This window comes from Molossus molossus, unplaced genomic scaffold (assembly GCF_014108415.1).
Source record: "Molossus molossus isolate mMolMol1 unplaced genomic scaffold, mMolMol1.p scaffold_m16_p_15, whole genome shotgun sequence".
In the NCBI taxonomy this organism is placed as follows: Eukaryota; Metazoa; Chordata; class Mammalia; order Chiroptera; family Molossidae; genus Molossus; species Molossus molossus.
This window is the reverse complement of record NW_023425350.1, coordinates 5,143,057-5,157,429: the sequence shown is the minus strand read 5'-3', so window position 1 is coordinate 5,157,429 and position 14,373 is coordinate 5,143,057. Positions and strand designations below refer to the sequence as shown.

The window sequence follows — 14,373 nt, the reverse complement described above, 5'->3', positions numbered from 1 at the left end:
ACATTGGGCAAGTCTAAGTCACTTAATCTAAGCCTTATTTTGTTTCTATTTAAAATGAATATATTTTATCCTGCCCTTCTCAGAGTTATTTGGGGATGACACAGTATATATGATAGTGTTTTAGAAACATGGTTTTCTACACAAGCATATCCAATAAGCAATTTGTATCTTTTTTTTTTGTCATTCCCACCAAGTTATATGTATGTACTTTTTCCTATTTTGATGATAAATTTAATGCATTCTTGTAGAAAGTCTGGAAAATACAGAAAACTTAAGGAAGAAAATAGAAATCTGAACAATGCATCATCCTGTTTTCATGTTTTTATGGGAAATTTAGTTTTGAGGCTGAGTTCTCTGAAGGTAAGGATAGTTAGTGTCTTATTTATTTTTGGATTTTCTATTCTTTGCACTGTACACAAAATTAATGATTGTCACGCGAATGGCAACTTCCTTAGTCTGGGTGCATTTCTTATTGTCAAAAGCTTGGTGAAATTTTACTGGGCATTTGAATAGAGAAAAGAAGACCTCTAACCAACAAAAATAATAGTGGATGCATGTTTTAAAATGACTATTTCTGTGAGCTAAAAGAACAAAGGAAAACATAATAAGGTCAATCCTAATATTCTCTGACAGGGAGTCAGTTAAAGGTATTGGAATTATGCCAATGGGAAATTTTATATCAGAGTTAATTAACATTTATTCAGTGAGAACAATTATAAAATGCAAAGACTTTTTTAAATACTTGGAAATTGTAACAACTTTCTTTTTGTTGTTGTTGTTAAATAGGATGGCTTAAATTCCTTGGTCCTTGATTTGGATTTTCCGGCCTTGAGGAAAAACAAGAATATAGATAATTTCTTAAATAGATGTAAGTATATTAAGCTTTATATTTGATCCCATAAGTATACTTTGATAAGAGATTTATATTTGGTTAATATTATTAAAATCCCTAAACTTATTAATTTATTAAACTTAAGTAATTTTTAGCTTGCCACTTGATTTATTTAAATACTAATATGGTTTATTTTCGAAGCAAAACTGCAGAACCAATTGTAGCATATAAAGTAGGTAAAGTTCAAGGTTTATTTATTTAATTTTTTGTTGTTGTTAATCCTCACTTGAGGATATTTTTCCATTGATTTTTAGATAGGGGTGGGGTGGGGAGAGAGAGAGAAACATCGATGTGAGAGAGAAATAGGTTGCCTTCCTCACAACCCAACCAGGGCCGGCGATCAAACGTGCAACCCAGGTATGTGCCCTGGACTGGGAATTCAACCCAAGACCCTTTGGTCCGAGGGCCAGCACTCTAACTGCTGAGCCAAATCAGCCAGGGCTAAAGTTCAAGATTTTGTATAAATTATTAAGACAAGTGGTTTCAGGACAGGTTATTTATGGCAGTTCCAAGAGAAGTTTTAGATTAATATTAACAACTCTAAGGCTTACCTTTACATTATCCAGAAGACTTAATGAGCTTTGTTTGTATAAATGTAGACATTTCAGTCTAGTTAGTGAAAGATAATGTAATAACAATTTTTGCCTTGTATGTGTTAACTCTTAATAATAGTTGGTACTGATGTTGCTATGAAGATGTAAATGAAGTTGAATTCTAAGAATAATTAAATTTTAAAGTAACTAATATATACTTTATATCAACACAGAAGTTCGTTAATTTGGAATTGTCAGAGACTGGACTATTTTCCTAATTCAACAATCTTGTCTACAGCTACCATATCTATAATATGTGATTACTAAAGAAGTAGTCTTCCAAAAAATCATTACTAAGAATAGCCCTGCAAGTACTTTTATAGTCGCTTTCTCCCATGATTTAGAATGCACTCAGGATAGCTTGGGTCATCACTGTTTCAGCTGTCATCTAACTTGCCGAACAACAGAGTCAAATAGAATAGGTTAACTGCTACTTTTTTGGTAGTCAATAGTGTTTGTTTATATGTGTTAATAAACCATAGCATTTTGGTTCTTTGACATAAAGTTAATGTGTACCTTCGATTTTTATTTATTTATTTATTTTTTCCTCACCCGAGGACATTTTTCCATTTTTTTGTTCAGATAGAGCGGGAGGGAGAGAGAGGAAGAGAGAGAGAGAAACATCGATGTGAAGGGACACATCGAGTGGCTGCCACCCGCACGACCAACCAGGGCCGGGGACAAACTGCAACAGGGGCACGTGCCCTTAGCGGGAACCGAACCCGGGTCTCTCCGGACCGCAGGCCGACGCTCTAACCGCTGAGCCAAACCGGCCAGGCTGTATCTTCGATTTTGAAATAGCAACCTTTAAAAACTGACAGATTTAGCTGAAAACTAAGCCATTTCTTGAAGTAAGTTTGTTGAAAACATAATGATTACTTAAAAATATTGTTTATAATTATGATGATTAATATTACAAATAACAAATATTATCTTTTAATTGTAGATGAGAAAATTGTGAAAAAAATCAGGGGTCTACAGATGAAGGCAGAAGACTACGATGTTGTAAAAGTTATTGGAAGAGGTGCTTTTGGTGAAGTCCAGTTGGTAAGAAAATGTTTGTATTGTTCTTTTTATTATTTTTTTAAATATGTTATTTATTTTTTTATTGTTGAAAGTATTAGAGATGTCCCTCCTTTCTCCTCACATTGATCCCCCCGCCTCCCCGCTCCTACCCCTCTCCTGCTTTCCCCAATATTATTATTATTTCGACGACGTAGTTTTGTGAAGCATGATCACTAGCCCTGGAGTAGATCTCATTTCTGTGCCCAGCCATGCCCGGGTTAGCTTCCTGAGGGGTGGCGTTATTCTGTCCCCGAGAGCCTCGGTGCCCATCTGCAGAGAGGGGTAGCTGTGCTGTGAGCACCAGGCCTACCAGCTCTGGACAGGGCTAGAAGAGGGCCAGCTCGGCTCACACGCGGTCTGCCTAGTGACTGCCCTAGGACGAATGTGTTCTGCGTAGGGTGTTCGTATTGACAACGTCTCTGCTTGATTAACTGAGGTTTATTTAGATATATGAGAAAGCCAACAAAGACACTTTAATGACTGGAACTTATCTTTACCGGCCAAAGTGTACCAACTGGAAATATTATAAATGTTTGCAATATTTCATTTATAGTATTAAATGAGGAACTATAATAATATTCCTATTTCTATCAACTGAGTATGAAACTCCTGTTCGTGTCCGTTTAGTTGAATTATGGAGTAAAATTCTGTTTTTCACTCAATAGTGTTTTACTCTTCTTGACTGAGCACCAAGAAAAGCAGTGATTACTAAGTACCAGCCTGGGTTTCTCTAGTTTGCCTTTTTCTTCCCTCTTTCTTTAATATGTTTATTGAACTGGTAGATCAGGGCAGTGCAGTAGGTGTAATATATATCTACAATAGATTTGAATAAGTCTGACATACTTGATGCTATGGAGAAATGTCAGTGAATAAGCATATGGGTAGGCGGCTTTATACTAATTTTTTCTTTTATTGATTTTAGAGAGAGAGGAAGGGAGAGGGAGGGAGAGATAGAAACATCAGAGAGAGAGAACATCTATTGGCCACATCCTGCATGCCCCCACTGGGGATGGGGCCCACAACCTGGGCATGTGTCCTGACTGGGAATCAAACTGGTGACCTCCTGGTGCATGGGTCAATACTCAACCACTGAGCCACACAGGCCGGACAGCTTTATACTAATTTAATAGCTATGTTCTAATGAGGCTGATGAAGGCATGAATGGTACCTTGGACAGAGATCTCCAGGGACTGGTTCTAGGGTTCTCTCTTATTAATGAAAACATGTAAGAAAATTTATTTTCCAATCCACTTACTCCAGTTCAGGGTTGAGGGTGGCCAGAGCCTATCCCAGAAGCTCAGGGCACAAGGTGGGAACCAACCCTGGACAGGATGCCATTTCATTGTAGGGTGCACTCACACACACTCCCACCCTCACTCAACATACTAATTAACCTAATGTGCACATCTTTGGGATTGGGAGGAAACTGGAATACCCAGGGAAAGCGTACAGAGACATGGGGAGAACATGCAGGCTCCACACAGACAGTAGCTCTGACCAGGAATTGATATTTTTCCCCCCTCATCAACATTATAACAAACCAGTGTTGAGCAAAACAACACTATTCAAGGGCCTGCTGTAATTCCTAAAGGCTAGACTCCTGTTTCTTTGTTTGACATTCTCTCCCAAGGTGAGCTCTTGCATTCCTATGACTTTAAATACAATTGTATAATGTCAAGGTTCAAATTTATTGCTACTGTTCAGATCTTTCTACTTTGCTCTTCAACTCACATGTACAATGGCTTATTTTACATCTTCATTAAGATGTGTCATAGATAACTAAACCATGTGAAATTAGAATGCTAGATTACCTCTCTAATGAATCATTTGGCATGTATACAGCTGTTGCCTCTTAATGTTTGTTCTGTAGTTCAAGTCAATGACTCGTAAGCTGGTAGTACCTAACTGTTGTATTATGAGCCAGTTAGGTATCTTATCACAATAGTTAACATGAAATTCATGCTTCATTAACTAGAGCATCTACCCAAAATAATCTGTTTATTAAAAGTTTTACAGATCTGACATAGATATGATTTTATTGAATTTGTTGAATGGGACAAGTCAGCATTACACCAATCACTAGGCATCCTTACATATAAAAGTTTATATTCTGTTCCTGAAGGAGTTTATGGAACAAACATGTACACAACTAATAATATTAGTTTATTATAAGTATTATGGAAGCGCAGAGAAGGAGATAGTTTTGCATAAAGAATCATCAAAAGTAAAGTCAATAAACATTTTTCTCATGTTTAGAAAATTATCTTATGCCTGTTTTATGTCATTTTTTTGTTTATTTGAATGAATGGCCTTTTTCTTCTAGTTTTGTTTTTGTTTGTTCTTTAGTTAATTCATCTATAAAAAATTAAACATACAGATATTTAACTATTTTCTACCAGCTGACAAAATATCTTTTAGTTTCTGTTCACAGCTGTGCTTTATAGCATAGTTCTTAAAACTCTTTTATGGTCTGAGTCAAACAAATAATATTACAGTATAAATTAATTGATTAACTCAATGTTATATGGATTGCTTCTTCTAATAAAGTTAGGAAACATTTTAAATTTAATTTGTTCTTATATTAAGTGAAGTTTAGAAGAGTGACATAAATGTAGAAGAGGAAGTACTTTAGCAACCTTTTTAACAACATTTTAAACATTTTTTAAAATAACAAATAATAGCAGAGCTAGAATGAGCATTTGCTTTGAGATAATTTGCTAATTCAACATAAATCAATTAAAAATCTGGTCTATCTGCTATGGAAGATATTTGTAGTTTTAAGGAGAGGATCCTTTATACCTTAATCCTCTGCTCCCCATCCATGTTTTTATATTGCTTTTCCATGTGTTTATTTTCAGCATTCTATAAATGTCATAACATTATACAAATCAAAGGAATTGTTATTCCAGTTTAATAAGTTAATATAGAAGATGGATGTAATCTTTGACTCGCATCATAACTTATTTGGCCCTTTGCATGTATGACTCTTTTCATGTAAAGTTACATTATATCAGTATATCAAAAATACTTCAATGATAAGTGATGTAACCTATTGATGTACTAACTTTTATATTTTTAATTTGATTAAGCAATTTTCATTCTGGGCTGTATTTTCTTCATAGCCATACTGAAGTTTTGTTTACTTGTTGTATCAAGTACTGAGAAGAGATGTTAAAATTTCCAATTGAAATTGTGGATTTCTCTGTTTTTTATTTTCTTTAATGCTGTCAATTTTTGCTTCATGAATTTTCAAGCTCATTTATTATATGCATACATATTTAGAATTTTTATGCCTTCCTGGTGGACTATACTCCTTTTATCTGAATTATCTTTTTTTCTTTGCTTTCAAGTCTACTTTGTTATTAATATTGCTCTGTCTACTTTCTTATTCTTGCTGTTTGTATGGTATATCTTTTTCCATCCTTTCATTTTCAACCTATTTGGTCTTTTTTTTTCCTTCCTTTATTGATTTTTTAGAGAGAGATTTTTGTGTGGTATTATTAGACTTTGTTAGGGAGTGTTAGAGTAGGCCTTGGTTTAGAACATGGTTCTTTCCCCTAATCTCATCTGTTCAGAAAATTGGCAAGGTTTCTCCACTGTTGTTTGGCTGGAAATCGAATGTTTTTCCAGTGCTGTTGAAACTGTAGTGTCTCTGTTCTGTTATCAATCCCATAGCATTCGCTCTCTAGTAAATTTTTGGTACTTTCTCTTTGGATAGTTCAGCCCTTAGCCAAGGACTCACATAATACTTCTAGGGACCTCGCTGTGCATAACTGTTTTTTTTGTTTTGTTTTGTTTTGCTTCTTTATTGATTTTAGAGAGAAAGGAAGAGAGAGAGAGAAACATCAATGAGAGAGGACACTGATTGACTGCCTCCTGCATACCCCACACTGGGGATTTGGCCCACAGCCTGGGTATGTGCCCTGACCAGGAATTGAACCAGCGACCTCTTGGTGCATGCATGGGTCAACACTCAACCACTGAGCCACACTGGCTGGGCCTGCATAACCCTTTTCTTTCCTATTTTCTGCCCAGCATAATCCCCCTACCTCATATCATCTGTTTTGAACTCTAATCTCTGCTTTTTCAACTCAGCAGGATTACTGTGCTTAGTTTAGGTGATCACTTTATGCTGATTAAGACAGTGTTTGGGCAGTTATGGTGTTGACCTGGTTAATTTATCTTTTCTCAGGGATTATTGTCTTATGCTGCCTATTTGACAAAGCCTGAATACAGTTGGTTCACATGTTTTGCCATTTTGATGATAGTTTACAGTGGGAGGGCTAACAGTTACTAGTTACTCTACCCTAGCCAGAAGTACATGATTCTGAGTGATAACATATTTATTTGTATTTACTGTTTCATGCTTAGACTTGTCTTTTTTGTCAGTGGTATGTTCAAGTTCATTCAACAAATTACATTTCTTACATGGGTTGAAGGTGCTCTCTACTAAAGAGGTATACAGCACTGTATGATTTTCTAAAATTTTATATATATATATATATATATATATATATATATATATAAATATATAAATAAAATTTTATTTTATTTTATAAAGTATCTGATCTGGCCCTGGCTAGTTTGACTCAGCAGTTTAGAGTGTTGGCCTGTGGACCAAAGAGTTGCAGGTTCGATTCCAGTCAAGGGCATGTACCTTGGTTGCGGTTCAGTCCCCAGCCCTGGTCAGGGTTTTGCAGGAGGCGACCAATGTGTCTCTCTCACATCGATGCCCCCCCCCCCCCCCCCGTCCCTTCCTCCAACTCTGTCTGAAGATAAATGGAAAAAATATCCTCGGGTGAGGATTTTAAAAAATAAATAAAGTATCTTATTTGTAAAGTACGATGGTTCTTCCGTGATATATATATATATATATATATATATATATATATATATGTATTCCTTTGGTTGACCTTATTTTAATTAATACTATAAAAGTATTGATTCTGTCTTTTTTTTTTTTTATCCTCACCCGAGGACATTTTTTCCATTTTTTGTTCAGATAGAGTGGGAGGGAGAGAGAGAGAGAAACATCGACGTGAAAGGGACATGTCGAGTGGTTGCCACCCACACAACCCAACCAGGGCCGGGGACAAACTGCAACTGAGGTACATGCCCTTAGCGGGAACCGAACCTGGGTCTCTCAGGACCGCAGGCCAACGCTCTAACCGCTGAGCCAAACCGGCCAGGGCTAAAAGTATTGATTCTATATGTGGATAATACTTGATGAAAGATAACTAGAAATATTACCTGTTGATTATTTTCTCATAACTAGAATTTATAGTTTAGCCAGTTAGCAAATATAAAAAATTTTTGTAGACATTAATTTATTCATCAAATATTTAGTGAGTGTCTTTTAATTGTCAGTGATGGCATTGTATTTGTCACTGAGGGTATAATGGAGAATAACATAGGCATGAATATTCTTTACCTTTGTTGAGCTTACGTTCTAATATGAGAGACCAAAAGTAAATACAAGGAAACAACATCAAAAAATTGTAAGTATGGTAACTGCTAGGAAGAAAACAATGGCGTTAGAGGGTAGAGAGCCATGAATTCCTACTTTGGATAGAGTGGCCACTCATTTGAGGAGTTTATATTTCAGCTGAGAGGAGAAGGAGCTAGTCTCTGGGTGAGATGTGAAATCAGGGGACTGTGATAGATTTTCTAGTACCTTCCAGGTGCTAGTAAAGAGCCTCAGGAAAGGTATATTAGAGGAACTGAAAGAAGGTAAGTGTTCTTGAAGTATGAACAAGAGGAAGGAAGTGGCGAGATTTAAATTGGGAAGGTAGAAATAGGCTCGATCGTTTAGGTCTCTCTCTAATCTGTAATCAGGAGCTCGATTGCCTACCTTCTTTCCTCCAACCCTCAGTAGGGTGGCCATATAATTTGTTGCACAAAAACTAATACATCTGAGTGCAAAGGAGCACTAAGTGAATGGAAGACTGATTCAACAGATATAATTTGGCCTCGTTCTGGGAAAGGCATCCTAATTTGGGTGTACATATTCTGGATGCAGACACACAAGTTACTTAATTTTTCTGTGCCTCAAATTTCTCATTTGTAACAAGGGGAAATAATACCTCATTAGGATTGTTTTGAAGATTGAATAAGGTAATACATGTATTCAAAACACACTGTGCCAGGCACATAGTAAGCATCACTCAGTAAATCCAGTCTTTCAACAAATACTTATTGAAAGGTTATTATGTGCCAAGCATAATCTTAGACCCTCACAATTAAGCAATGAACAAAACAGAAATCCTTACCTTCTTTGGGTTTAAATTCTAGTGCTGAGAGACAATACAATAAGTAGATATAAGATATTAATAAGTGCAGTGGAACAAAAGCAAGGAAGAGAAAATGGAATAGGGAATGTGTGGGCAGCAGAGGGGGGGGATGAGATGAAAGTTGAAGTAGCTTAATCAGAATAGATCTCACCAAGACAGTAACATGAGAGGAGGGATTTGAAGGAAGTAAGGGACTGGGCTCTCCTGTAAGAGGTGATTCCAGGCATGGAGGACAATACATGCAGAGATGAGATGGGAAGCAGGAGTGACAGGAAATGGTTTATATTTTTTATATTTTAGAGGGATCACCAGATTGTTGGTGGATGAGAGTGGCAGCAGGAAAACTAGGTGAGACTGACTATTGCAGGAAATAGAAATAAAAGATGTCAGACCAGGGTGGTATCAATGGAGGTAGTTAGAAATGGTTGGATTTGGAAACTGAATGTAGGACTGACATGTCCTAGCTGATGTGGCTCAGTGGTTGAGCATCAACCCATGCACCAAGAGGTCGCTGGTTCGATTCCTGGTCCAGGTTGTGGGCCCAATCCCCAGTGGGGAAGGCGTGCAGGAGGCGGCCGATCGATGTTCTCTCTCATCAATGTTTCTATCTCTCCCTCTCCCTTTCTTTTTTTTTTTATCCTCACCCAATGACATTTTTCCATTTTTTGTTCAGATAGAGTGATAGGGAGAAAGAGAGAGAGAGAGAGAGAGAGAGAGAGAGAGAGAGAGAGAGAGAGAGAGAGAGAGAGAAACGAAATATCAATGTGAAAGGGACACACATCGAGTGGCTGCCACCCGCACGGCCAACCAGGGCCGGGGACAAACTGCAACTGAGATACGTGCCCTTGGCGGGAACTAAACCCGGTCTCTCTGGACCGCAGGCTGACGCTCTAACCACTGAGCAAAACTGGCCGGGGCTCCCTCTCCCTTTCTTTCTCTCTAAAGTCAATAAAGAAAAAAAATTTAGAAAGTAGGACTGACATGATTTGCTAATGAGTTTGATAAGCTGTATGAGAGGAGCCAAGGGGAGGATGAAGATACCATTTACTGAAATGAGGAAGACTAGAAAGGATAAATTCAGGGGTGAAGATTTGGAGTTCAATTTTGGACATCTTGTTAGATATCCAAGTGTAAATGTTAGCAGTTATTATTTATGACCTAATAAATATTAATTATTATAATCATTAAATATTTATTGGCTCTGTGAGTTTGGTATGTTATATTCTAGGATTGCAATGACAGTCAGAATAGACACTGTCCTTGCCCTTAAAGAATTTATAGTCTAATGAAAAAGATAACAATTGATCAAATAACGATATTGTTGATAGTTTTTTCCTTTAAAAATAACACCTCTTAAATAGGAAAGAAAGAAAGATGACAAAATTACAACTATTCTTTGCTATCTACATTTATTAGGTTCTTATGTTCAGATAGTGAGAGATACATATACATATCTTATATTATCATTTAATAATATTTAATCTTTTTTTTTGTGGTATGTGCCCCTAGCAGGAACTGAACCCGGGACTCTATGGTCCGCAGGCCGACGCCCAACCGCTGAGCCAAACTGGCCAGGGCTAATATTTAATCTTAAAGTTGGTTAGCTTAATTAACATGAGAGAATGAAGCTTCGTGAATTTAGCTTTATTTAGATGAAATGAGAGTTATATTTTGAACCTAGCATTTAAAGGCATGGTATGTTTCATGAAATATTTAGACTGTTGAGAGTTTTCTTCTCTGTCTCTTTCATTAAAAATGTTATACTTTTACTTTTTATTAGTTAGCTAAGGATCATTTTGTTTTGTAACTAAAGTTTTTTAATAATAGTATTATAGTGATTTGTTGTTCACCTTTCTCATAAAATTAAAATATTAATAATTTTTATGTTTTCAAAATCATTAGGTTCGTCATAAAGCATCACAGAAGGTTTATGCCATGAAGCTTCTTAGTAAGTTTGAAATGATAAAAAGATCAGATTCTGCTTTTTTCTGGGAAGAAAGAGATATTATGGCCTTTGCCAATAGTCCTTGGGTGGTTCAGGTAAGCATACTAATAAGTTTATTTTTCTCTTTTATAAGTGCTTATCATTCCTAATTACTAATTTTGTATGCTGAATATTCTATATTTCCTGACAGTACAGTTATTTATTTTATTTTTTAATCTTTAATGGCTTTAGAGGGAGAGAGAGATGGAAACATCGGTAAGAGAGAACATCAATTGGCCGCCTCCTGCATGCCCCACAACCTGGGCATGTGCCTTGACCAGGAATTGCACCGGTGACTTCTTGGTGCATGGGTTGATGCTCAACCACTGAGCCACACCAGCTGGGCGACAGTGCAGTTATTGTTAATAAGATCTAATTCAGTATGCTTGTTTAAGAAGTATGCCATATAGACATGACATATAATACTTAACATTTGTGTTAGGAAGCAAGTATTACTTGCAACTTTTTCCTTTTTAATTCCTTTATAAAGAATTGTGTTGGGTTGGTTAAAAGTATGCCATTATTTCCTGCCTACTCTTTCTTATGATTTATGTAATAAAACAATAATCAGCCTATCTCAAAGCAAGACAAAAAAAACCTTCATGCAATAAAGATTTTGAAAATTATTTTACAGTTTTTTTATATATTACCTATAATATAAGACAGCCTTGGTGTTCCTAATTCAGCCTTGTATTTGACTCTTAAGTAAGGAATTAATGATTTTATGTTACCTTCTTTTCTAATTTTCTTTTTTCATCCTCACCCAAGGACATTTCTGCATCTATCTTCAGATAGAGTGGGACGGAGAGAGGGCGGAAGAGAGAGAGAAACATCGATGTGAGAGATACACATTGAGTGGTTGCCACCCACACGATCCCAACTGGGACTGGGGACAAACTGCAGCCGAGGTATGTGCCCTTAGTGGGAGCTGAACCCGGGACTCTCTGGTCCAAGGGCTGATGCTCTAACTGCTGAGCCAAACCGGCCAGGGCTATGTTACCTTCTTTTCAGTTATATTCCGCACTAGCTTTGTTTCTCTAAATAGTTTTTTATACTAATATCTAATTTTACAAACATTTTGAACAAGTGTATGAATAAGATTAGGTATATACCATTGCATGTTGACAATGCTTAAATGATCTGGGAGTTTGATACTTTGCTTGTGGAAGGCAATTTAGAGGTAAAAAAAAATTGCCACATTGATGACTGTGTATTGTAATAGCCTGCTACTGTTGTTTTGTTATGATGTTGAGTTTCAGCACTGCTCCTCTTTTATGTTTTTATTGTATTCAGTGAATAGAAATTCTGGTAATGTACAGCTAAAATTAAAATTTTTATAGCACATCATATATCATGATAATTTACCCGACTAAGGAATGATTGCGATAAATTATTCCATTTTTAGCTTTAAATTGCTTTTATAGTAGCAGAGTCATTGACATTTTTAGTTTTTCATTCTATAAATTGATGTCTTTGATATTTAATTCTGCTAAATGGACCTTTATAAAGTGTTCATTGGCATTGTGTGCTCATGGCTATTTGGATGTCAGTGCTCTCAGGCATCCTCAGTGGGTTGAGTTTGCGCGCGTGCACACACACGCACAGCTGTATTTCTTCCTGTGTCCATTATAGATATTGAAAACCATGAGTTCACATTGATACTTCATAGTCTAACACCATAGGTTCATTTTAGTTTTATTCCTGTCAGTATTTTTGACTTGTTTCTCCAATTGTGGGAAATGAGGCTTCCATTATTTTTAATACATTTAAATAGTTGATCAACTTACCTGGGTATAACCTGCATAACCAGTCTCTATCTTTGCTGCCCCTGTTTCCTCTCTCTATGAACCCCCCTCTTTTCTCTACTGGAGCTCTGATTTTTCCTTCCTGGACACCTCTTCCCTCCTCATCCTCTTTGGGCTCTGATATTTCATGCCAGACTTCCCTTCTGCCTGGATGTCCTCATCAACCTGCTTGGGCCTTAATACCCCAAGGCAGCCATCCTCATGCACGGACGTTCTTCGTTGCACTGTAGAGCTCTGATACCCTATGTGTGCTAGCCTTTTAACTTCTGTAGTAGCATGTTGTGATGAATAGGGATTTGCAACTCTTATGTAGTACAACTTAGTCATACTTTCATAATTAATGTCTTTTGATGAATTTAAGAATTTTTTTACTACTTTGATAATACCCTACCTTAAACTCAATGAAGATAATCTGTTTTGTTATCTTTTTGACGTATTTGTTATGTCTAGGATCAAACCAGATTGATTTTTAAAAATAAGTTGTTATTTAAGGATTATGTTATATTTGTTCCCATGTGGATATCTCATTGTTCCAACATCATATATTGAAAACAGCTTTTCTTTCCACACTGGTATAGCTTGCCTCCTTTTGTTGTAATACAGTTGTCCATGTATGCATGGATCTATATTGGGGTTTTCTATTCCATTTAGTTATTTGATTTGTCTATTCTTGCCACCAAGTACCACAGTGTTTTAATTAGTGCTGTTTAACTTGCATGATAATTGATTGAGCTTTATAGATCTGTGGGTTTATAGATTTCATCAAATTTGGAAATAATTTTGGCCATTATTTCTTTAAGTATTTTCTCTGTCTTAGTCCATGTCTCATAACTCTCAGCCTCTTTCTTAGACCTGAGTTTTATATATATATATAAATCTATTTTATATATATATATATATATATAAATAAAATCTGCTTGATGTCCTGTTAGTAACTGATATTCTCTTTGTTTTGTACTTTTTTTCCCCCAGTCTTTTTTTGTTGTTCTGGTGTGCCTTATTCTGTAGTTTTTGTGCTATCTTTAAGTTCACTTATCTTTTCTTGTACAGTGTCCATTCTAACTTTACTCGCATCCCACCTGGTTTCTTTCATTCAGCAAAATTGTTTTGAGATTTAACCATGATGCAGTATATCAGTAGTTTATTTCTTTTTTATTGCTGAATAGTATTCCATTACATGGATATATGACAATTTGTTTATCCATTCTTCTCTTTGTGCACATTTGGGTTGGTTCCAGTTTTTGTCTCTTGTGAATAAAGCTGCATTATTAAGTTATTTGCAAATCAACTTCTATAATTCATTGATTTTTAGGAAATTTACCGTAGTGCACCCATCACTAAAGTCTGATTTTAGAACATTTTTACTATCCCCAAATGATAACTTGTACCCATTTATAGTCATTTTCCATTTTCTTCCTAGTCCTAGGCAACCACTGATATGCTTCCTTTTCTCTATAAATTTGCCTTTTCTAGACATTTCATATAAATCAAATAATACAATAGTCGTCTTTTGGTTGTGGTCTCGTTTCCTTAGTATACAGTTTTGAAGTTCATGCATATTATAGCATGTATTGTACTTCATTTCTTTTTAGTGCTGAATAATATTTTTTGTGTTGTGTGGTATAATAAAGAATATATTCTCTTTTTCCCCAGTTCCTAGCACAGAACTTTATTTATTTACATTTCTTTTCTAATTTTTTTTTTTTAAATCCTCACCTGAGGGTATTTTTCTGTTTATCTTCAG

The 14,373-nt window shown here is 35.9% G+C and overlaps 1 protein-coding gene across 3 annotated transcripts in view; it reads left to right on the top strand.

Moving 5' to 3' along the window:
• The window catches only part of ROCK2 (Rho associated coiled-coil containing protein kinase 2), a 98,419-nt gene that overhangs the window by 37,194 nt on the left and 46,852 nt on the right, over nucleotides 1-14,373 (top strand). For 2 of the 3 annotated variants that reach the window (XM_036262464.1, XM_036262463.1), the window contains exons 2-4: nucleotides 787-868; nucleotides 2,432-2,532; nucleotides 10,743-10,880. In XM_036262464.1, coding sequence (XP_036118357.1) covers nucleotides 787-868; nucleotides 2,432-2,532; nucleotides 10,743-10,880 — 321 coding nt within the window. Of the gene's footprint in view, nucleotides 1-244; nucleotides 361-786; nucleotides 869-2,431; nucleotides 2,533-10,742; nucleotides 10,881-14,373 lie in introns of those variants that run through there. The other variant, XM_036262465.1, reaches the window with a different exon arrangement.